This window comes from Globicephala melas, chromosome 5 (assembly GCF_963455315.2).
Source record: "Globicephala melas chromosome 5, mGloMel1.2, whole genome shotgun sequence".
Taxonomy (NCBI): domain Eukaryota; kingdom Metazoa; phylum Chordata; class Mammalia; order Artiodactyla; family Delphinidae; genus Globicephala; species Globicephala melas.
In genome coordinates this window covers 51,968,779-51,994,287 of record NC_083318.1, presented here as the reverse complement: position 1 = coordinate 51,994,287, position 25,509 = coordinate 51,968,779, and the positions used below count along the sequence as shown (strand labels likewise).

Below are 25,509 nucleotides of genomic sequence, written 5' to 3'. Positions count from 1 at the left end.
TATGAAAGAAAATGTTTAATTGGTCAGAACCAGAGCAGATGAATAGAGAAGATCCATCCTGCAGCTGGAAAGTCGTGTGATCCAGAATCATAGATAGGAATTATACAGTTAGAAGAGTTGTGTCATAGCTCATTTTCTTAAGAATGTGTAATTAATGGTTTCTTGAGAATTTAAGCAGGTGTCATACATTGATTGAAATGTCCTTTTGTTGAGAGATCTATTAATTCACCAGCAGCACATAACAAATGAGGAGATGTGGAAAGCCAGACCCCTAATTAACAAACCAAGGATCCGTCAGTAACTTCTTTCTTGATTCTTGTTTCATTTTCTCTTTTATGTAACTCGTGGTTCCCATCAACTTTATCTTCTTTATTCATAATCTTGCTTCATGTCACTTCTTTATGATTTAGGGGGACTCTGCTTCAGGTTCAAGAGAAAGAAGATGATAGGGGTTTTTTTTTTTATTTTTGTTTTGTTTTTGTGGCTGAATCACAAATGGATTCCTTTCATTCTCTTCGCATCTCAGAGTTTGCTCTTCTGAAAGGTTTGGTCCTCAGCCTTCTCTGTCTACACCTTCTAGAGGGCAGGGGGTCTCATCAGCATCCCTGGTTTCAACTGCCCTCCACATACGGATGACATGCACATCTTATTCTCAGGCTGAGGTCTTTCTTAAAACCCCCATCTGCAATCGTAACATACCACAAAGGGAACACACCACCTCCTCCTCTCTATTCCCCACAGACACCTCAACCAATGGCACCGTTGTCCATGCCAGCAACGGAGGAGTCACCTTTGATCTGCCCATCATCCTACCAGCTCTAATCCCCAACAGCGTTACATGCAGCTCTCCATCATCTCTCCCCTGAGTGACTCTGACAGCCTCCTGTTCTACTCTGAGTTATGGAATGAATTGATCCCTACATTCATATGTTGAAGCCCTCACCCCCAGTACCTCAGAATGGGACACTGCATTTGGAGCTAGGACCTTTGAAGAGAGGATTAAGTTAAATGCGGTCATTAGTGGCCCTACTCCAGTATGACTGGTGTTCTTACAAGAAGAGGAGATTGGGACGTAGATGAAACAGGGGGACAGCCACGTGAGGACACAAGCTAAGGAGAGGGGCCTCAGAAGAAACTAAACCTGCCAGCATCTTGATCTTGGACTTCCAGCCTCCAGAAGTGTGAGAAAATTAATTTGTATGGTTTAAGCCCTGCAGTCCGTGGCGTTTTGTTACGGCAGAGTCCTGGCAAATGAATTCACCTCCTAACTGGCCTTTCTGTTGCCAGACTTGTCCCTTCCCATTTTCTTCCCACGGAAGCCAAAGACGGCTGTCAGCAGTGGAGGTTCTCAACCTGACTGCACATCAGAATCACGTGGGCACTCAGAAAATACCTCTGCACAGGCTCCACCCACAGTCTTATTGAAGTGACAGAGGGAGGGTCCAGGCATATAATAGGCGTATATATGTCTATGTGCATGTGTATATTTAAATAGCTCCTCAGATGGGCGTAACGTGCAGTCAGCGTTGAGAAGTACTGACCCGGAAGCCCTGAGTCCAGCTCATCACTTGGCATGGGAGATGTTCCTTGATCTGGTTTCTCTCTGCTTCCCCAACCTCAGCTCTCAGCAATTCCATGTTTGGCCTGCCCACCCTGGCAATGCCAAGCTTTTGGTCACACCATGCTGTCCACAATTCCTGGCCCTGCTCAATCTCCTCTGCCTGGTTTGCTTTCTCCACTCCCACCCCGCTTTTCCTGCCTCCTGACCCCCCACTCCTACTAGGATGCTGGGCTCAGACACCACCACCTGCTTGAATCTTCCCTTTGCTACACACCCGGGCACCCGGGCACATCCCTGCCATTGCTCTATGACGGGTGCTGTGAACAGGTCTCCCAGTAGACTGTGAGCTCCCCGAGACAGGCACCTTGTCTGTTCACGTCGGTGACCCCAGTGCCCAGCCCTGTGCTTGACATGTAGTTGGCACTCACCGTTTACTGATGGGATGGTGGACAGCACGAGAGGGCCGTGTATCCAGTGATGAACACGAAGCGATCACGTCCCGTTGATTCTCTGGTGCTTTTTGATGCAACCGGTGCTTTCAACTCTGCCCCTCTTGCATTCAGCACTGCCTTTGTATGAGGAGCACCCCGTTTGGGGAATCTTGGGTACTTGCTTCCCTGTCTCTCCATCATTACACCTGATATTCCTCCATTCTTACTTTAAAATCCCTAAAATGTTAAATTTCAACAAAGAAAACTTACACCCCCACACTGGGAGCCAAGCTGATTTTTTTTTTTTTTTTTTTGCGGTACACGGGCCTCTCACTGTTGTGGCCTCTCCCATTGCTGAGCACAGGCTCCGGATGCACAGGCTCAGCGGCCATGGCTCACGGGCTTAGCCGCTCCGCGGCATGTGGGATCTTCCCGGACCGGGGCACGAACCCATGTCCCCTGCATCGGCAGGCGGACTCTCAACCACTGCGCCACCAGGGAAGCCCTATAGCTGATTTTAAACACCCTAAGAGGCAGGTTCCTCATGGTGGTGTCTACAGGCCCTGAAGGAAGGAGTGGTTTAAGTGTAGGCTCTGAAACTGCCCTGCTCCTGAGTTCCCAGGAACACTGGCTGGAGTGTTATAGTTCACGACTTCAGAGAATGCAGGCGCTCCAGAAAATGGGGGGTTGCTGACAGCCTTTTCTCTCCAGGTCCAAATTCCACCACATCCTTCACCCTCCCTACTCCCTCCCTGCTCTGTGCTCCATCCTGCCTTTCCTGTGATTGATTGCAGACAGCTGATATGATGTGAACACTGCCCTTGCAGCCTATAGGCTGAGCGGAGAGAAAGGAAGTAAAGCGTATGAAGAGTCAGTGTCTGTAGGACAGTGTGATGCCTTCTCTGACACTGGATCCAGGGGCATCTGAGGACTGTAGAGTCTCTGGACATTGGACCTCCTCTAACCTGGTCAGCCGGTTTTAACCCTACCGTATAGGCTATGAACTGCTCATTCTAGAGACGTTGATTTTACAACACAGCAACAAAAACAATCCAGCTCCCCGGGAAGGCACAGAAGATTCCAGAACTGGTCAGTCTGGGACTCTGAGTCCTGTCAGCTTCTCCCCAGCTCTGCCCCCCACCATGGTCCCCACCGTCTCTTCTCCACACCAAAGCTTCTTCTGGGATTGGTCACTTTCCCATGTGAGGCATCATTCCCTGGTCTCAAAATGTTTGATGATGAACAACCCAACACCGCTCCCTTTTAGGGGTTGTTCCTTCATCAGATGTCTTTGTAGATGGTTGGCTTTCACGGAAGGCCTGGGACGTGTGGCGCTGACCAGTGCTGGATGCCACTCAGGGGACCCCAGAGCTGTGAAGACACAACCACCGGCCCAGGTGTGGCAGGCAGCTGTGGTGTGGCTCCAGGGCCAGTTTGCCTGGTTCAGGTCCCAGGTCTGCATTCACCGGGTATAAAATCTTGGATAATCCCACTCACTTGTCTGTCTCTGCACAGCTTTTTCACCTGTAAACACTGCCATGACTGTCTGCACCTCACATAGTTTATAGCATGTATAAATTAATCATATGATGTGTGTTGAGTGGACCTCAGCACACAATGTGGACGCTCTCAAATGTTTCCAGCCCCAGAACTCCCTCCTCAAATCCCTTCCATCTTCAAAAGCACCGAATTCTCTTAGATAGATCTTCATCCCCCTAATGTAAGGCTTTGAGCTGTACAAAACTGCAAATACCAATAGGAGGGCTAACATTCTAAACTGCTATCAGCTCTTTACATGATAGAATGAACTAAAGACCTAAAAAATGACGAGTTACCATTCCTGAGAGCTTCCCATATGCCAGATGCTCTGCTAAGATCTTCACAAACAATCTCATTTAACTCTCATGCAACTCTATGAGGTCAGTACAAGTATTGTTCCCATTATACAGATGGGGCAACTGAGACTCAGGGAAGCCAAAGAACTTGCCCAAAGTCACACAGCAAATGAGTAGTGGAGCCTAGATTTGAACCTGGATGTTACTAACTCTTCACACTATAAAAAATAATGGCTAATAGGTGGAGTGCTTTTGATGTAGCAGATACCACTCTAAGCTTCATTTTTATGGATATAGAAACTAAGGCTCAAATAAATAAAGTCAGTGGCCCAAGGCCCACAGGTAGTTAGTGGTGAGTTAAAATTCATGTCCACTGGGTCTGATGTGAAAAGTTGTGCTCTTAATGGCCCTGCTCTACTGCAAAGCTCAGCGGTACTACCCAGGGAAGCGGGAAGGGGCTAGGTCAGGAGACAATGATATAAAAGACAAAAGAGTTCCTTCTTCAGAGTGATGCATGGTTGCCCAGGTCCCCTGCAAACATGGCCTTTGCCAAGACCCCTCTCACGACACTGTTAGATGGAGTTCCTTATGTATAAGGGGAGACAATGAAACAGCCCCCATCTGCTTCTCCCAGATGCATGAGTCATTCACAGGGTGGTGCAGCTAGGTGAGGACTATGGGCCCCACAGCCAGCCAGCCTGGGTTTGATTCCAAAGTTTGAAGAACGTAGGTAAGTTACTTAACCTTTCTGGGCCTCAGTTTCCACATCTGTGAAATGGGGATATTGATGGTGACTGTCTTGTAAGATTGCAAAGATTCAGTGAGTCATTCTGGGCCAAGCAATTGGTCACCACACGCAGTTCTTGCTGGTGATTATGATATTACCACGGCCAGAGAGTAGGAGAAACACCAAAGAGTATAAATCCTTGCAGGATAGAAACTCTGGCTTCATGTGTTCTGTGTTTCATTCAAGTCCCATGACAAAGTTAAGGAGGAAGAAACAAAATAAGGAAAAGAAGGAAATTAACCCCAAATCAAAACACCCAAACTCTCCGGTTGAACGAAAAACTTCTAGCTGAGAATTCTATTGTTCTGGCAGCCTGAGCTTCAGCCCAGGATTCCAGGGCCTTCCCGCTAGAGGGCGACATCATGGGGGAGCCCATCAGAGCCTGTCTTTGGAGTCAGACTAACCTGGCGTCCAGGGCTAGCTCTACAGTGTGACCTTGAGTTCATGGTCTCACCTTCTGAGCTTCAGTTTCTTTACAAATAAATTGAAGACACCGATATTTGGGCCACAGCCCTGCTGTGAGGATTAAGTAAGAAAAACATTTGTTAAACACCCCGCACATACTTGGTTTCAGTCAAAGGTGGTGGGCATCCTTATTCCAATTGTTGCTGTTTGCTGGGAGGCGTCTCAAGGTTAGACCTCCAGCAGGAATTGATACCACTGGGTTCCTAGCTCTGTCCCCAAGCCTGCCCGCTACTGCCCCTGAGAGGTACCTTTGGCTCCACATGGGCTGGGTGACCCTCTCAGGAATGGGCTACAGGCTAGTGCTTGTGAATCTAAGTCATTTTCTTCACTGACAAACAGAAAGGGTCAGAAGGGAAATCAGGCCTGGCTCCTTGTCCTCTAAGGCTTCTTCCCCAACACATCCAGATCCATTTTTTTCACCATCTGCTTGTGGCCTTGAAGCCCTTCCCAGGCGCTCCTGGTACCGTTAGATAGCGTTCATCATATAGAAGGGGAGACTGTCAAACAACAAGGCCAGTTTTTGGATAAACAGCCACAATTTAGACATAAAAATGAGTCTTATTTTCTTCAAAGGAGGCAGATACCTGGGAGGCTGTGTGCAAATTCAAAGCGTTTTGTGGACTTTCCCTTGGGTTCCTCTTTAGAGCCTCTGGCACGTTCTCGTTCACATCCTCGGAGTTAATATACCCTCTTCTTTTCAGTGTAGATTTCATTTTGAAATAGCCGAAAGATACCGGAGGCTGAGCCTGCTAAATGAAAAGGGTTGAGTCATGCAGGATAATGATGCTTTCGAATAAAAAAATAATAAGGTTATACTTAGAAAATATTGATTTACTTTTTGGGATGCCGTGTACTCTGGCTCTGCAATCAGCAGCACAGAGGTGGACTTCTGAACTAGCTTGAGCGACGGAAGAGGAAGTGGAATCAATTTTGTCCTCCCAAGGAAAACACTTGGATAGGAACAAAAATACCCATCTAGATATAGGACGTGTGATCCGTTCATTTAAAAAAGAATTTGATCTCAGGGCTCTGTGGACACACCTCATATTTCAATTAGTCATACAGTTTGTACTTGAGCAGTTGCTGCGTTAGGAATAATGTCATGTCTTGCATGCCCATACCATCTGGATATTTTCATTCTCCCTTCTTCTCCCCTCCTTTCCTCCCTCCCTCCCTTCCTTCCCTCCTTCTTTTCTTCCTTCCTTCCCTTTTAGGCATACGTTGAGACAATTAGACTAAAAGATGATGAAATTCTCAAGGTACAAACCAAAGAAGACGGAGACGTCTTCATGTGGCTGAAGCATGAAGCTACTCGAGGCAATGCGGCAGCTCAGGTAAAAATGCGTCCCACAGTTTTGGAAAGTCTCTCAGCCACGACAGACCAGGTTACACCATGATAATGAATTATCCCAAACCTAGTGGCTTAACACAACACCAGTGTATTGTTGTTCTCACTACATGTCCAATGGGGGTGGCGTGGGCTCTGCTCTTATAGTCCCCTAGGAGCCCAAGCTAACAGAGGCTTCACCAAAACGTGCTTCCAAAGCCATTGCCGCAGGATGACGCCGCGACACGTCACAGGCCGAGTCTTATCGCTTCTGCTCAGAAGGGGCACGCGTCATTTCTCACATTTCATCAGCCAAAGGAAGTCAGCTGGTCACTCTTGACCTGAGTGAGCCGGAAATGTAGTCCAACCGGACCCAGAGGAGAGAGAGCCACAATATTTATGATCAGTTACCATCAGACATTTTAGTGCATCAGATAGAAAGAAAAAGAAGCATCTTGGAGTGCAGGAGAGATTCGGTGGGCGTCAAGAAGAAGGCCACAAAATCAGCTGGGCGAATAATAGAAAATTTGTGTTGCGTGTAAGACCAAAAGGATCGACCTTGTCTCTTGAACATGTTTTGTCTTTTGGATAGACCTGTAAGAGGTACAAGAAAGGGCAGAGGGCTGGGAGGACCCCCCCCCCACCCCATCTACTTCTTGCCCTGATTTCACTATGAAGAAAAGTCCTTATGGGAGCCAGCTAAGGCTGATTGCACTGGAGGAAGGAAACCTCCTTCCCTAAGGATGGATTTAGCTTTTGCTTTGTGTTCCCAGTGAGCACAGTGTCAGGAAGAGTCTCTGCTCTGGGTCTGCTAAGCAGGCAGAAGACCAGAGATGGGAAAGAGAAAGAAAACCAAAGAACGCATTGACAAGCAAACACTTCAGAGACCCTGTAGTAACGGGTCTCCCACCCCTCCTTAGAGGTCTTCCTAGCATCTCAGAAGATGCGCTCCTGGAAGTTGTAAGGTTTTCTTTTGGGGGGTGGAGGATGGAAGAGAAGGAGATGAGAGGAGAAGTAGAAAGAAGGAAAGAAAATCAAGGCCCACAAGGAGCCAGAATGATAACAGTGTTGCCTGTGGCTCTGTCTTGGGCTCTGTCCCAGCCTGCAGTCTTTCTAGTCCAGGAAGGAATTCCAGTGCATAGTTCAGGAAATGCGGCTGCCAGATTTCATGGGTGCTCCAGAGCTTGCGTGAACATTCCTAACAAAGACCCTTCTTCCCTCCTTCATTCAGCAAATCTTTGTTGCGTTGCTTCTATGAGTTTCTGTTGAGTTCTGCTGGGTGGGAGCTGGGGGCACAAGGGCAGACAAATAACGTCTTGAGATCCCTACCCCCAAAGACCCCCAGCTTCGACTGAGTCTAATGGTGGAGCCAGCCATGTAGACAGATGCTGGGATAGTGCTGTAGGGAGATGCCCTGATATGGATGTGCACGGGCCTCCATGCTGGTCACTGGGCCGAGAGGACGCACAGTACCTCCCAAGGAGAGGGCATTTCACGAGAGGAAACAGTGTGGTTGATCCATCAGCTCTGGCCTGGGCCCAATAGAGTCCTTCACAGACAAACACACACACACACACACACACACCACAAACATACACACACACACACACACACACACACCACCCACATATACAGGCACACACACACGTACACCCCACACACATATACACACACACAATACACACATCCCACCCACATAAACACACACACCCCACACGCACATACATACACACCCCACACACCCCCACCGCCACCCCCCCACACACACCCCACCCACATACACACACACACACCCCACACACACACACCCCCTGTCCACACACACACGCACAATTTCCAACTTGTGTTAATGACTTGTATTTACACCAGTTCATCTTCAGGGCTCTTGTCCCCAGGAGGAAGATAACATGTGTCTACTTAAATCTTGTTTCTCAATATAAAAACCTTTTAAACTAGGTTTGCCTTCCCCCCCTTTTAAAGTCTTGTTTGTTAAGCATAACACAGGAAAGTCATTATTCTAAATTGCTATTGTCTTGAAGCAACGGTTGGCCCAGATGCTGTTCTGGGGCCAGCAAGGCGTGGCCAAGAACCCGGAAGCGGCTGTTGAGTGGTACGCCAAGGGCGCCCTGGAGACTGAGGACCCCGCGTTAATATACGACTATGCCATCGTGTTATTTAAGGTAAGAATCACTCAATTTGTGCTGCAATTGCACAATTTCTATAGACTTCCCAAGTGGTTTCCTGTAGGCATGCAATCAGGGAGCCTGTAACTGAAGAACCTTAGGACATGCTTCTGTCCGTCTGGATGGAAAGGGGTATTTGCTGAAAAGGCAAAGTCACACGCAGTTCCCTGGTCTCGTTTTTAATCATTTGTCTCAGGTTTGACGCCTGGATTCTCTCTGCTTTTGCAAGAACTGGCATTCTGGAGGAGGCACCCATATTTTACAGATTGGTACACGGCCAGCAGCCCCAAAGGTGCTGCAAGTTCTCTATCAGGCAGAGTTATCATTGAATTATAGCTAAGACCAAGTGCGTGTTTGGGCTGGATCCCAACAGTCCCGTTGATCGATACAAAGATCTTGGTTTTAAGCCAACAGGAGAGCAGTGGGACGGATGGGAAGAGCATTAGCCCAGGAGATAGAGGATGGAGTTCAAATCTCTCCTCTGCAACGATTAGCTGCCTCCTTGGACTTATCCGATCTCATGAGACACTGGTAATGACCACAGATGGAGTGAAATAACCTAAGGAAGGGGCTCCAAGAACTGTAAAATGCTTTACGGAATAATAATATTTCACATTGATTGATGCAGTGCTTATTACCTGATGTACATGTATTAACACATTCAATCCTCGAGACAACTTTGCGAGGTAGGTATCACGGTGTATTATGATAGCTGTTTATATGTGTGGTGACAGAGGCTCAGAAAGGGTTTGTAACTTGCCCAAGGTTGAACAACTGGTGTGTTTCAGACCTGGGACTGGGATGCTCTTCACCCCTGAATGCAGAGACATCAATTCACCCATCTTGGAAGAGCTGTTGACTCTAGTAAGGAAACCCTTGGTCCCTATGTCCAGACCCAAAGGAGGCAGCTGCCCACAAAGAGCGAGTGTCTTCAAACAAGGACGTGGATGCACGTGGCTGGGCTCATCTCCAGAACCACAGCTGTGGCCGCTCGCCGATTCACAACCATGACTCTTGCTACCTTTCTGGCCCTGCAAGTCTTAAAACCTATTGGTTGTTACGGTTTCCAAGTTTAGAGCCCAGACTTTTTCTTTGTAGTCGTTAAATCAACATAGAAATGGTTTGACTCTTAGCTATATGCCAATGCATTCGTATATTTATATAATAAACACCCACTCTGGGCTGACAAAATACCAGACTCTGTGCTAGATGGAGGGACATATGGTTGCATGAACCTCATCCCTGACCTCAGGGGTCTCAGATACTCGTGGGCAAGACAGAAGACTGAGACAGGCACAGAGGAGAGGCACCAGTCCACCATAATTGGGGCTGGCCACTGCCCAAAGTACAGACAAGAAAAGGCACGACTCAGACATTACTTCTGCCCATCAGGAGCTTGAAATCTAGAGGGAAAGCGAAAGACATAAATAAATGATACGGGAGGTGACGGGATGTTTCTTCAGGGTCTGATTTCCCAAACCTTAAAGCTTTTTTGGTTTTCCTGCATTCTAAGTTATCTCTGAGTGGGAGGAAGGAAGCCCTTTATCTACATCTCAAGGCAGATTTTTACCTCTGGCCAAAGGTGTCTTTAAGTACTTTCAATGTAAAAAAAACCCATACAAAAAAATGAACTTTCCAAACATGAAGAACAGCACTGTGCTCTCGGCTTGTTGTCTCGTGTGGACATCCGGCTCATTGTATTCAAAGATGGCGCCACGATGACAGCTATAGCTTGTCCAAGACGGTCAGTTACATCCCATTTCACACCCACATGAGGATGGAGCTTGGGCTTTCACTGCAGCATCTGTCCTCCATGGATTCATTCAGTGGATGAAGTTATCGAGCACTTGCTGTGCATCACGACTTTACACTTCTCTCACTTTACAACTTCCAGTACTACTCAGACTTGTGCATAGTATATAGTCTTTGTGCAAGAACTCACCCCACTTCTCATCATATAATTACACTGGAAAATCCCTGGCCTAGAACTCAGAGTATCTGAGTTCTGGTTGCAGATCTAACTGTGAGGTTTGGGGTAAGTCAACCCCTCTGGGCCCCAGTTTTACTCCTTGAAAACAAAGAAGTTGGAGAAAAACTTTGAGTGCAACCAGGTTCGGACATTTCGTCATCCTGGTCGTTCTGTTGCTTTCCCCGAGATTCAAAAAGCTTGTCTCATTGCTTCCATCCAGTTACTACAAACAGCCTTCATGTCCTTTTGTCTTTCCTCTCCCTCTCTAATTAAACGAAGTAATGGTGCACTTCTGAAAAATATTTTCATCTTCCACTTTGCTTCAGCTCATCGGTTTTATGAAATAGGTACGTTAAAATCGAGTAGAAACTCATTGTATGTAATTTAACCTTTATTTGGGTTCACAGTTTTATTTTGGGTCCTGGAAAACTACAAAGACAGATTCTGCAGCATGTTTTCTGTATCCTGTAAGGAGGTTACGGATCATTATACTTTCTCAGCATGGGAATTAAAATATATAGGAGAAAATACAGCATGGCAGTTATAAACTTGGACTCTGGAGCCTGGATTCAAATCCTGCCTCTACTCCTTGCTCACTGTGTGATTCTGGGCAAGTTTCTCTGGTGAGAATGATAGCAGCACCCCGGCTGGGGTTGGGAGGATTTGATATGGCAGGAGAGTTCTTGGCCCACGTTAATTAACACAGGAACATTTGCTAGCGCTCTCTTCATTTACTGTAGAGCTAAGAATTTAAATAGAGTTAATAGCTGTATTCATTGCAAAGCCCTCTAACATTATATCACATGTGACCCTGTCAAGCGCTGAGTCTGAGACCAGGAGGACTCCATGGGCTGTGTAGGTCAATAACAGACTCTAAGTGAGCTTGGAAGCATCAGGGTTTTCATCCGGCTCCTCTCACCTGCCATGTGCATGGTCAGGGCTATGTTGAGAGAGCCCTCAGGGACCCACCCCCCGCCCCCGCTCCACCCTCAGACCCACCATTTTCCCACGTGGTCCTGCAGACACACCCCAGCATGGTCCCACGGAGTTCTGCTCTTGTAACAAGGACTCCAAAGCCCCATCTCTCTCTCTCTGTGATGCACAAACCACCTCTGCTGGAAAAACTTGATTTTGCTGGAGGAAGCTTGTCAGTTTGGCAGCGTCTGAGGGAACAGATTCTAAGGGGTCCTGTCTCCCTCACCACTGGCTCTCGAGCTGTTTCTGAAGCCACAGTGCTTCACCTTGGGGACTCCCACGAGGACGCTGGAAGGTTGCAAATGACAGCCTAATAACTCTTGACTGTCCGACATAGATAAAGTGCTCTGTCTGCTCGCATATTAGGCAATCCCCAGAGAAACACAACCAGGATGACCAGACTCATTTAACCTTATTCATGGCTTCTCCCAACAGCACCTGCGGATTGACGGGAAAGTGATTCGCTGGACCATCAGTGGGGAATTTTTATGGATGCTAAGCTGGGAGGGTGAGGTTTATTGCCTCTCTTCTACACATATATGCAAAATAATGATGATGATGATGATGTAACAGCTCTGTATATAGAAATCTTCAAGATTAGACTTTTAACTGAGAAGGCTTGGGCTTTAGTATCTTCTATTGAACACTGACAGATTGGTGTGATGGCTTTGCATGCAACTCTGCGTTTATTTTCTTCGTGATCATTGCTGTTTATCATTGTTTAGGGTCAAGGAGTAAAAAAGAACAGACGGCTTGCCTTAGAGCTGATGAAGAAAGCAGCTTCCAAGGTAACACTTGTGCCTATTGTCAGAGGGAAACATTTCCGCCACACACACCCATGCTCTTACAAGTCGAGGAGAGTGAATGGCCAGCCTTCTGAAGAAGGTAGAAATGCAGTGGGGAAGGAGGGGTCGCTGACCTTGCAGTGATTAGTCATTTTTGAGCTACAACATATACAGAAACCTGCACAATGAGGACGGCAAAATTCGAAAGCTGAACTCACTTTCCAGTCATAGAATTCAGACTGATTTTGTTTGAAGGCTAAAATTATAATCAAGGGCTGCCCTAATAATAGGCAGCAGCAGGGGGGCTCTTTGAAATTGAATGGGTATAAATGCCATTGAATTAGGAAAACCTAAAGCCTGAATCCTCTAAGGTTAACCCTGTTGTGTCCAATGCTCATTGGCTTCTCCGTGCTTTAACAAAGGGGCTGTTTACCAAGTTTATTGCCGAGTTTAGGAATTATTTTCCTTTTGTCACTATTTACTCTTCAAAGTTATCCTCAAGCCAACTAGTTTAAATATTGCACTACAGAGTGGAGGTTATGATATCACCTGTGAGGGGGACACACATACACACGCACGCACACGCATGCACACAGGCATGCATGCATACGTATCCCTGCGTGCAATCCCCCAATGCATGCACATCCACACGTGCACACTCACATGTGCTTGCATACAGATTTGCAGATAAACGGATTGGTAGAAACCGTTGTAATTTTACAACCTTGTAATTTTACAACCTTGACAGGGCCCTTTATAGCCCTTCAGGTTCCTGAATGTGCCTCCCTCCCCGAGGCTGATAATATTTGCCCTATCAACAAAGACTCCTGAAGTAACCATGCCGATGTTTCTTCCTCAATTCCCTTTCTTTAGGGAGCTCAGAGTGTCTTTTTTGTAGTGTCTTCCTGTAGAACAGGAAGTTGGAGCATGGAGTTAAGAATGCCAAGAGGCTTTTTCTCCACCTGTGTGGTTTCTAGAGGACACATGACCCAGGAGAAGGGAACCATTGAAGCGCACGCCAGCTCCTGACCCTGACACAGACTATAGGGCAGAAATAGAAAAGCAGCTTAATGGTGGTCATTGAGGGCATGGTCCCAGAGCATCCTAAAATGGGGAAGTAATGGGGCTTCCTGGCAGGTGTGAAATTTGCATCTCTTTAGCATGCTCTTGGTGAATTGTTGTCTAAGGTGCTGCATTCTGAATGTAGTTTTGGCAGAGCTGAGATGAATATTGGAGGAAATGCAGTTTTACGGTCTGGAGTACTCGCATTCTTAAAAGTGTTACATGATTCTCACCCATTCATTCTGCAGGGAGTTACTAAGCCCTTCCTCTTTGTCAGGCACTGTGGTGAAGCACAGAGTTTGATTTTTGGAATTAGCTAAAAGTCACTTGGATACAGCTGGAAATGTCCGGAATAAGGTGTGAGCATTAAGAAATAAAACAAGATGTCTTGTAGGACTCCTGATCTGGGTCCAAATACAATGTCTAAAGGACATTCTGGGAATGTTTTGAGTGATGACAGGTACCTTTGAATAAACCTGTGTGTCTGGAGGTGAGCATTGCACAAGCCATTTTGATATGTATTCCATAAGCTTATCCCAAAGCTGGTTCTTGCCACTATACATGACGTGGTCTATTACTTCATGGAAATGCACTCATCCTGCAAATTCTCAGGAGGCTGCCTTGCATCGGGTACCGTGCAAAGCTCAAGAAGAATGCCTCTATAACTGATCCTTGGCACTGACACCATCCCAAGTGTTGACTGTCTTGAGGGTCTACGAATCTGAACCCTACTCTTTTTTTTTTTTTTTTTGCGGTACGCGGGCCTCTCACTGTTGTGGCCTCTCCCGCTGCAGAGCACAGGCTCCGGACGCGCAGGCCCAGCGGCCATGGCTCACGGGCCCAGCCGCTCCACGGCACGTGGGATCCTCCGGGACCGGGGCATGAACCCGCATCCCCTGCATCGGCAGGCGGACTCCCAACCACTGCGCCACCAGGGAAGCCCTGAACCCTACTCTTGATCCTCAGGGTGTAGGATTTGGATTCTGTTTTGTGTGTCATCAGCGTTCAAAGGATGGCTTTCATTCGTTTGTCAAGTATTTATTGAGCACTTACTCTACGCCAAGTACTAACATAGGTGCTTGGAACACAAAACAAAGATCCCTGCCCTCATGGAGCATCTGTTCTAATGGGCCTTGTCAGTTTCTTTCTTCTGGTCTTCCTGGCACCTGGAGTCCAACGTGAAAAGTAGGAGGTAGAGCATTTCAGGAGTCGTTGCAGACTGAAAAGGCTGCAGGCTGGTATCTTGGCATCCATTACTGAGGGATACCTGTCCTTCACTTCTGAAAGGGCAGGCAAAAGAGATTTGGTTCCACACTTGGACCCTAACTTAACCTGTCTCACAGATGCAAGGGCACTCACTGTTTGCTTCTCCAGTCCTTTTCTCCCCTGCTTGTCCATGGTCTTGTGGATCTGGTAGGAAAGGAGGAATGGGAGCACCGAATGCCCAGGTTTGCACACTTACACCCCTGCAGGGCTCCTGAGCCTTTAACAACCAGGCTGGAGCAGGTGGGAGCATCTGGGAAGAGCAGAGGCAGGCCCCTGAGAGCATGAATAAGCAAGAACAAGGAGGCCTAAGACTAGACTCACATGAACCAGGCCTTCTGTGGCACCGTCCCAATTTAGACACAGTTCTGAGACCACCCCCCTCCCCTCTGCCTCAGCCACAACCAGACCCTACCTGTCGGAGCTGGGATGCCAAGCAGTCCCACAGCACCTGTGCTTTACAAGTAGGCCATTGCGGCTGCTTCCCACAGAGGGTTTGTTGGTGTTCAGGGCAGAGTAATCAAAAGATAGGCAGGCAGGTCACCTAGAAATCATCCCAGCCAGGGCGGGTTTCTGGCCTCCTGTCACAGTTGAGTGGTCATGAATTTCAAGGGCGTTGTTGATACTGCAGGACAGTAAGAGGCCTTCTGTAGACGAGGGCATTGCGTAAGAGCCCATAGGGGCTGCGAGATGATTTGGGGGCCAGCATCACTGCTGAGCTGGAAGGCAGAAATCCCAGCAGCAGCCGGGTGAAATCCTCCTGGGAAGACGCTGAGGCAGCCTCATGTTTTCCAACACTTAGCTTTTCTTTAATGCCATCTGCCCCCAGAAAAGAGGCAGGAAAGGTTTTTCTCAGACTCAGGCAGAATGCTTTCATAACAGTTGATTCTCTCTGGGTTTGGGGTTTTTTTGTTTTTGTTTTAAAAAAAAAGGAATTCCTTTCTTGTTGTTCTAAAATCCAGGGATTGCATCAGGCAGTCAATGGCCTGGGATGGTATTACCACAAATTCAAGAAAAATTATGCCAAAGCGGCTAAGTACTGGTTAAAAGCAGAAGAAATGGGGAACCCAGATGCATCATACAATCTTGGAGTCCTGTACTTGGATGGCATTTTCCCAGGAGTTCCTGGAAGGAATCAAGTGAGTAAGACTTGAGACCAGCTGTGCAGCTGGTCAGTCACTTAGTCATGAAGCAGGTGTACTGTATGCCCAGCCCAGACAAGGCCCCATGGGTGGTGCAGACACCACCCAAGACGCAGACCGTGATCTTGAGGAACTCAAGTGCCCAGTTAGGAAGACAAGATGGTGAAGAGCAAAGGCTGGCATTAGCCCAACGCCAAGTGTGTGCTAATTGCTGTGACCCAAACTGTTCTGGAAAGGGGAAATAGTGAAGGCCAAAGCAGTCAGGAAGGCTTCATGGAGGAGGAAGCCTAAGCTGGGGAGAGGAGAGGGAGATGATGCAAGGTGACAATGAGAGAGAGATGGTGCGGAGATTGATGACTGATCTTACTGGAAGCAAAGAAAGCTGGGTCCAAATAGGGTTGCCTGGTATGAGACCAGATTTAATAATAATGTAAATAACAGTAACAATCTTAAATGTTTGCCGAACACTTCCTCTAGGTCAGACACTCACAGACACTTTCTGTGTGCCATCCCATGTCATCCTAACTACCCTCTGGGATAGTTACTGTTATTACATCCATTTAACAGAGTTAGCAACCGAGGCTCTGAAAGGTTTCATAACTTAGAGTCATACACTTAAGTGGCGTCAAGACCTGGTCCCCATGTGAAATGGAAACCCCTTGTTATTAATAATAATATTGATGATGGTAATAATAATCTGAGTACCAGTACATTCAACAAATTAATTGAATGCCCACCCTATGCCAGGCACTCTTCCAGGCAGTGGGGATACAGCAGCAGACAAAACAGTCCCTGCTTTGGGGAAGTTTACATTGCAGTGGAGCAGAAAGATAATAAACAAACATATAGTATGAGGGCAGGTGGGATAAGTGAGTGTTACAGGGAGAAATAAAGTAGGATAAGGAGGACCGAGAGGCTAGAGATTGGGGGATGCTATTTTATAAGGGAGATCAGAGAAGGTCTCTCTGATAATGTGACAGTGTACAAACTCCTAAAGGAGTCTTGTGAATGTCTGGGAGAACATCCCAGAAAGAGGGAACAGCCAGGGCAAAAGCCCAGAGAAGAAAGCAGGTTTGGTGTGCTTGACGAATAGCAGGGAGGCTGAACTGGCAGGACCAGAGAGCAAGGAAGGTGCGAGGAGGTGGAAAATCACGTCAAGGAGGCAGCTACGCTGAGCAAGATGGGACAGCTCTGAACAGGGCGGGGAGACGCTGTGTTTTAACAGGTTCCTCCTGGATCCTGGTGGAGACTGGGCTTGGAGGAGACAAGAGCAAGAGCAAGGGGGTTAATGCATTGAATCCAAGTGAGAAAGGATGGGCAGTATCAGAAGAGGCACTGAGATGTGACTAGATTCTGGGTATATTTTGAAGGTCAAGGCATTAGGACTTGACGATGATTGGACGTGAGATGTGAGGCAGGGAGAGGAGTCAGGATGACCCCTGAGTGTTTGGCATTTATTGAGATTGGAAGAAAAGGTAGCATTTAATGGGATGGGCAAGCATCAGCATCAGAGTTGGGGGTCGGGCATCAGAAAAAAATTATTTTTTGTGACGCGCCATGCCAAGCCTCGAACACACGTTATCTCATTTAATCCTCACACCATACTTTCATGCTAGCTACTGTCAGAAGCCACATTTTTCAGTTGCAGAAATTGAGTTATTCTCTTAGTTGGAGAGATTAACTAACATGCCCAAGGTCACGCAGCTAGTAAGGAGCAGAGCTGGGATTTGAACCCAGGTCTGTCTGACTCCAAAGCCCATACTTAAAAATGGCAGTTAACTGCCTGGGAATAATAATAGTAATCAGTGGAATGTATACCCGTCTAAGTGTTCGTTTTCGTTTCTCCCTCCGCCTCTGTCTGACTCCTAGGAAGCTGTGTATTTTATGCATTGCAAATGTCTTTTAGTTCTCCCACACATCTGCCAGAATGGGTTTTTTATTGTCATATTCTAATTCTCACCTTCCTACTGGAAATGAAGTTTTTGTGTCTGAGTTTGAAAAAAGGTATTAAGCAAGGTTAGGGAAGCAAATGCCTGAAGTTTCACCTGGTGCGACTTTTGATGCTGTCTTCTGTCTGGCTGGCAGGGGTTATGTGAGGATCTGATAAGGTGATAATGATATTCGTAGTGTCTTGTTATCTTATTTATTGGGTAAACTTAACAGAATAGCTACAGTCAAGGTTATCATGTAGAGAGGCCAGCTTCTGTGATTGGCTGTCTTCCTGGAACTTGACTTGGTTTTCTTAAAGATGTTAGAAGTTATAAACCTGTGATGATATCAGGCATTAAGTGCCTCAGGACCTTAGTTCTGATGAAACCAGCCCAGGAGGACTTCTCACTAACGAGACTGACGTTTGCTCATCTCTTTACAGACATTAGCTGGTGAATATTTCCATAAGGCTGCACAAGGCGGACACATAGAAGGAACCTTGTGGTGTTCTCTCTACTATATCACAGGCAACCTGGAGACATTCCCTCGAGATCCCGAGAAGGCTGTTGTGTAAGAACCTGCCAGATATTGCGTATGAAGGGAAAGCCATATATTCAATACTATATTCACCATGCCTGAGAAAATAGAGTTTTCTTTTATTCTTTTTTTCCACATTAAAAATTTTTTTTTTTTTAATTTTAGGCTGCGCTGTGTTTTCATTGCTGCGCACGGGCTTTCTCTATTTGCGGCAAGCGGGGGCTACTCTTCGTTGCGGTGCGCGGGCTTCTCATTGCGGTGGCTTCTCTTGTTGCAGAGCACGGGCTCTAGGTGTGCGGGCTTTAGTAGTTGTGGCACGTGGGCTCCGTAGTTGTGGCATGCGGGCTCAGTAGTTGCAGCATGCAGGCCCTAGAGCGGGTGAGCTTCAGTAGTTGTGGCACGTGGGCTCAGCAGTTGTGGCACACGGGCTTAGTTGCTCCGCGGCATGTGGGATCTTCCTTGACCAGCTCTCGAACCTGTGTCCCCTGCATTGGCAGGCGGATTCTTAACCACTGCGCCACCAGGGAAGCCCTTTCTTGCATTTTAAAAAATTCATCTTTATTTTTATCAGTTACACATGCGCATAAAAAGCCAAGTCGTTTGAAAAGACAAAAATTAAAAACAAAAATTTAATTAAAAAAGGTAATAATTTGACAAGAAAAAACAGGAAATCTCTGCCTCCCTTCCACACACTCCATTTCCTGCTCCCTGGAATAAATCACTTTTCATCTTTTAATTATTTCTTTTTTATTTGCCTCTATGTCTAAATAACATGCTTAAACCACTATTTCTTGTTATACCCTTTATAGGCCTTGTCTAATGATGTCTCACTGGGAAAGATAAAGAGATATAGTTTTTTCACTCTGCCACCTATTGCTACCCTGCATGCTCATGCTTCCTGCCCTCTCCCATCTTCCCCATAAATATATCACTGGTTTGGTTGGATTGGTATCGGTGTTTACATTATTATGACAATTTAACACTATTCATAGCTGAGCCATGTAGTATACTATGACTACTCTTTCTTTCTTGCATAACTTTTTGTTTTCTATGGAATAATAATTATTTTTTATTGTTATTTATCTGCTTAGCTCTCTCTGTGTATTTATCATTTCTATGTACTCGATCTCCACATTCTCCTTCCATGTCTAAATCTCCTCTCGGTATGTCTACACCCATCAGGTACTCTATTGATTTAATCTTTTTGGCAATGTCTCTCTTTGGAGTCTTTGTTTAGGAAGAGCTGTCCTTCTGAAATCAACTTGCTAGAACTCTTTTTTTTTTTTTTTTTAGAACTCTTAATAAAGATTATGTTTTTCCATGTTAGTAGACATTTTTCATTAGGTGCTTTTCACATCTTTTTTTCCCCAAAATGATAACTCCTAAGCATTCATTAGAAACGGCACTGAATGCAAGGCTCTCAAAATGTATCTTTCTTTATCTTCTTAACATTCAGTTCTGGTTTGTTGCTCCATAAAAATTCTAAGAAGCAAAATATTCCCCAAGTGGGATTTATTGAAATCATACGAAGTCAAAAGCAATTATTTAATTTGCCATAGTTTGGATATGTTCTCTTCTGTTTCCTTTGCAGATGGACAAAGCATGTAGCCGAGAAAAATGGCTACTTGGGCCACGTCATTCGCAAAGGCCTCAACGCCTACCTGGAGGGCTCGTGGTAAGTTAGATTGAACTTTCTCAGTCCTTACCTTTCAATCTGTCAGTGTAGTCTTATGAGATGGAGTCTTAAAATGAAACCGAAAAAGCAATTTGCAGGGAAATCACAGCCTCCCGGTAATGATATTCAGAGTATCACCGACTGATTGGCTGTTGATTAGAAAACACAGCATTTCCATGTTTAATTATACACAAAAATTAGTCCTCTAGAGGGAGCATCCGTATTCATCAAATTGAGAGACACATGGATACGTTGACTTCTCTTCCCTTCAAGCTTGCTCTTCTTGCTTTCAGAGTCTGGAGACAGCACAGGGGATCCTAGCTGACCCTCTGCCTCTCACTGGCAGGCCACAGAAAGTCCAGGATTTCCACCTTGTTTGTGGGAAGGAGCGAAAGCAGTGTGTTTAGGGCTCAGGCTACATCTTCCGGTAGATATTTTATCGCATCTTCCCTAGGATTTCTGGAAGTCACTCACCAGACCTCCAGTGTCACAGCCAAACAGACTCACTCTTTCTAAGCTTCTTCTGATGGAGTTAGCAAATTTCATCCTGTGCTGAATGGGATGAGACCCTGCACATGAGGACTTGTAAATACCCCCTATTTGCAGTTACTTGATTTTACAAATAAGCGCACACTTCTCCAAGCTCTACCTGAGTCCGTCTTTCTGTTTTCTTCTGTAAGCCCTCGAATTCTGTCTTACTTTTCCTTGGGCCATATTTTCTTGGCTCGTTTATTGCCTAAATGATCTGGGTATTTCCATAATAACTAAAAAGGATATGCAAATCAGCACATATCCCATCGGTCCACTGCTTCAAAGACATTAGAGCACACCTATCACTGATCCTACTCGGATCCGAACCTCAATCAAAAATTAAAATATAAGTCCAAGAGAGTGCCATTTTCTTCTCTGGTCCATGGGTGCCCACGTAATTAGCAGATAGCACCTCAGTGAATGAGAATCTCAAATTAGGAAATTCAGGGAAAATGAGCCCAGGGAAAACAGCACTGAATAACAATGTTTATTATTATCATCTTTTAAAAGTTTATCATCTGTGGCCTTACTTTGCATAATCAGAAAGAAATTTTTTTTTTAACATCTTTATTGGAGTATAATTGCTTTACAATGGTATGTTAGTTTCAGCTTCACAACAAAATGAATCACTTATATATATACATATATTCCCATATCTCTTCCCGCTTGCGTCTCCCTCCCTCCCACCCTCCCTATCCCACCCCTCCAGGCGGTCACAAAGCACCGAGCTGATCTCCCTGTGCTATGCGGCTGCTTCCCACTAGCTATCTACCTTACGTTTGTTAGTGTGTATATGTCCATGACTCTCTCTCGCCCTGTCACAGCTCACCCTTCCCCCTCCCCATATCCTCAAGTCCGTTCTCCAGTAGGTCTGTGTCTTTATTCCTGTCTTACCCCTAGGTTCTTCATGACATTTTTTTTTCTTCTTAAATTCCATATATATGTGTTAGCATACAGTATTTGTCTTTTTCTTTCTGACTTACTTCACTCTGTATGACAGACTCTAGGTCTATCCACCTCATTACAAATAGCTCAATTTCGTTTCTTTTTATGGCTGAGTAATATTCCATTGTATATATGTGCCACATCTTCTTTATCCATTCATCCGATGATGGGCACTTAGGTTGTTTCCATCTCCGTGCTATTGTAAATAGAGCTGCAATGAACATTTTGGTACATGACTCTTTTTGAATTTTGGTTTTCTCAGGGTATATGCCCAGTAGTGGGATTGCTGGGTCATATGGTAGGTCTATTTTTTAATGAAATGATCATTTTCCAATTGATACACCTTACAGTTTGTGGGCTGTTTTATTTGTTTCCCAAGTAAGCTTCAGTTCATGAAATTTGAACTTTTCCCAAATTTGACTTTTGCCCGTTTCTACTTCTCATCCTCCAAATTTCCCACCCTTTACTCCCCACAACTTCTTAGGGGAAACTAAGCATTCAGATATCAAAATGTTTATATGTGGGGTTTTCCCAAAGGGAGAGCATATCTGTAAACACCCCCCAACACACACACACACACACACACACACACACACACACACCCCAAGATGTCTGACACTTTCCCACAAAGAGAGTATCTGCTAATAGCTTATCCTTCTTGCCGACTTTTGAATTTAAAATCACAAAGCACTTCAGGGAGTGCATTTAAAAATTTGCTGTGAAAGTCAAGAGGAATTAAGATTTCATGGCCTGCTGTCTTTCTTAGAACATTCAGCCACATCACATGATTGATTTGGAGGGAGGGGGAGCTAAGGATTATACGTGGTCTACACTGTTGGTGAGTTTGGGTTGAGTTCAGCAGATTTTAGTGGGTACATTTAAAGGCAGGGTGCCTTGCCGTAGCTGCAGGGGATGCCACAAGTAGGGCTGGGGAAGCCTGCTGCCTCATCTCTTCCTGGTACTAAACTACCTGCAGTTTCTCAGATGCCTCATATTCTCTCTGACCTCTGGGCCTTTGCACTTGCTGTTCCCTCTGCCCAGAAATCCTGCTTAACTCCTTACTCCCTTCTGTCCTTGGATGGGTCATGATGGCTGTTTCCTTGTTGATTGCCCTGTGATGTGTATCCCAGTGCCCAGCACTTAATGGCAACTGGAAAGTACTCAAAAACTACTGAGAGAATGAATTAAGGCAAATAGACAGAACAACTGTAACTCCAGAGCCATGAGCAGTATATAAAGAGCATCGGGGATTTGGAGGAAGGAAAGATGCTACCTGGTTTGGGGGACTTAGGTCAGCCTTTATAACGGAGGTAACAGATGATATGGCCTTGGGGGATGGGTGGAATTTCCACTTAGTCATGCAGAGAACAACACTTCTAGTGAAGGGAATCACAGGAACAAAAACAAAGAAATAGGAAAATTCAGGGTATGTCTAGAAATTTTTAAGCCACCAGTTTACCTTGAGGGTAAAATTTGTAAAAGGGAGTGCGATATGACAAGACCAAAGAGGTGCTGCATTATGGGACTTTAAATAGCAGGTCATATACTTTTTACTCAGCTTCTGGAGCAGTGGGGAGCCCTTGATGGCTTTGGGAGAGGGTAGTGACATGACAGAGCTGGGTTCCGAGATTCCTAACCAAACCTCTGTGAATGATGGTGAAGAGAAGGGAGAACATGAAAGGGGGAGCTAGTTCAGAATCCAGGTTAAAGGAGCTGAGCTTTTGAGCTGGAGCTGTGACCTGAGCCAGGTAAGTTGTTTTCCCTTCTTTTATCACACGGTAATTGATACATACCAAATAGTAGGTGATATGTATGTAAGTTCCAGAGCATAAACGAACAATAAAATGAACACCTATAGCCCTACCACCCTATTTAAGAAAATGAACCGTCGAAGCCCCCTGCATGTTCCTCCCATATTAAACCCACCTGTGGCGCCAATATCCAGAACTAACCATTGTCCTGAATCTTATGGTTGCTCCGCCCCTTGCTTTCTTTATAGTTTTGCTATATATGGATATAGCAAATCTAAGCAATAGATTGGACTTGTTTCTGAGCTTCATATCATTAGAATCCTATTACATATAATTCTTCACTGCTTTTCTTTGTTATTGTTTACTTCACCTGATGTTTCTGAGATTCATATCTTTTGATACATGTACCTGTAGGTCATTCCTTTTCACTGCTGTCATATACCACAATTTATTTACCAATTCTCATAATAACTTGCATTTGGGTTGTTTCCCATCTTTTTTTAAGAACAGTGTGGCCGTGAACATTTTTTATGCATATCCTGCCACAAATAGGAAAAGTTTCTCTAAAATATGAACTTAGGAGTGGGGTCACAGGCTAACCATATGTTCAACTTTACAAGATAATGCCAACTGTTTTCCAAAATATTTGACCAATGTATGGTCCTATCAACCGCATATAAATATCTGTTTTTTCATATCCTTGCCAATTTTGATGCTGATGCTAAGTATTGTTAAAGATATGTCTTAATCTGGACTTGAGACCATTTTCTATCAACAGGAAGAAACACTTAGTATCCATTATAGTGGGACTATCTTTGTCAAAATATATTTGAGAAAAAGTGCTTTTCTCTCTTCCTTCTCTCGGGGCCTCCAGATGCCTCAGGGGTTAAATTGGAAATATATGAGCGTTGGCTTCCTCACACCGCAACGTGGAATTTTTTGGGTCCCATCTATTTTGTTATAATAGAACTAAGTCATCCATCAATGTCCCAAGTCCATCCCCTTTTTTCATTTTCTGTGAGTGAATTTATTCTGGACGTTATTTTCAAATTACATGTGTCAGTTTGATGAGCTTGTGTTTTTCTGTGTTGTTCCAAAATTTATGTGGGATAGTTTGAAAGAGGAGCGTGAATGAAAAAAAAAGGGCATTTTGCTGTTTAGGCAAAATACTGAAGATAATGTTATCATGCCCGAGGCTATCCTCGGACACCAGGAGAAGTCCGATAAGGAGAGGTCGCCTGTCGTGTTTCATTTCTCTCTGTCTTACCCCTCTTTGTGTTTCATCTGTGAGCTAAGTGTTTTACTGTCCTTGGTCTTAAATATACCCCAAATACTTAATTAACCCAGGAGGTTAGCCAGATTCTAGTAAGCTTGAGGCAAGACAAGCAGGCATGCAAGATTCCACTTGAAAGAGATTCATCTTTTTGCCTTAGAGCAGGGTCCTAAATTCCACTGAGACCCCAGGATTCTTTTTTTATCCTTCCAGTTTGGGCTGCTTTAGACATTGGCAGAAAAGAACCCAGAGAAAACAATAGAATTGTTTGAGAAACTGCTCAGAGTTACTCAAATTCACAATTCACAGAAAGCAGCCAAAGGATTGATTATTAAGAAGTATCGTTATAAAAGTTCTATAAATGGATGTGCCGAGTCTGAAGTGGGAGGGTAGCAAGTGTGCCCCTACACACATCCTTTACTCTAAATCCCCTCCTCTCTGCATCCCTGCCCAGCCCTCCACCCCCCATCAGAATGACTGACTGGGGACTATTTCACTTCAGTGCATCGGAAATAAAGCTGACCTCTGGTAGCTTCCTAAACCTTGAGGAAATTCTCAGAAGAACAGTACAGTTTTGTGGCTTTGGTCCTCCTGCACAGAGCCCATACTGAGCAAATGTTTATTCCATGAATATAAGGATAGAAATATCTGTAATTAATATTTTCAGGCAGACTCAGTTGAGACACAAGTAAGAGCAAAGTGCTAGGAGGCTAAGTGCAGATAGGGTTTCTGCAGAAGTGTCATGTCTCCGAAGTCTTAAGGTGAGAAAGTCTGTTCTTCAGTGTTCTGACCCTTGCCTAGAGTTCACACTTCAATATATGAAAACAGATGGTGGTGGTTTTGGAGTCTACGGCCTCTGCTGACGGCTTCTGCAAGACGGAAGGCAGAGGTGGATTTCTGTTCAGTGTTTCTATTGACATCAATATTTTTAGACATCTCTTTGGTGATTTCAGTGCTTCCTCAAAGGAAATACTTGAGAATTCTGTGAGATTTCCTCCCGGCTTATACAATAATTGGTCAATTGAAGTCTTCCTATAAAATGTGTTCCTCCCTTCTCTCCCCCATCTTCCAAGTAACTTTAGA

At 45.3% G+C, this 25,509-nt stretch overlaps 1 protein-coding gene across 4 annotated transcripts in view; it reads left to right on the top strand.

Moving 5' to 3' along the window:
* Nucleotides 1–25,509, top strand: part of SEL1L3 (SEL1L family member 3) — a 97,108-nt gene that overhangs the window by 53,147 nt on the left and 18,452 nt on the right. For all 4 annotated transcript variants that reach the window (XR_009563983.2, XR_009563982.2, XR_009563981.2 and 1 more), the window contains exons 12-17: nucleotides 6,294–6,413; nucleotides 8,446–8,586; nucleotides 12,259–12,321; nucleotides 15,606–15,782; nucleotides 18,157–18,284; nucleotides 19,843–19,926. Coding sequence is in view for 1 of the 4 variants with exons in the window: in XM_030832220.3 (XP_030688080.1) it covers nucleotides 6,294–6,413; nucleotides 8,446–8,586; nucleotides 12,259–12,321; nucleotides 15,606–15,782; nucleotides 18,157–18,284; nucleotides 19,843–19,926 (713 nt within the window). In the remaining 3 variants the exon portion in view is untranslated. The remainder of the gene's footprint in view (nucleotides 1–6,293; nucleotides 6,414–8,445; nucleotides 8,587–12,258; nucleotides 12,322–15,605; nucleotides 15,783–18,156; nucleotides 18,285–19,842; nucleotides 19,927–25,509) is intronic.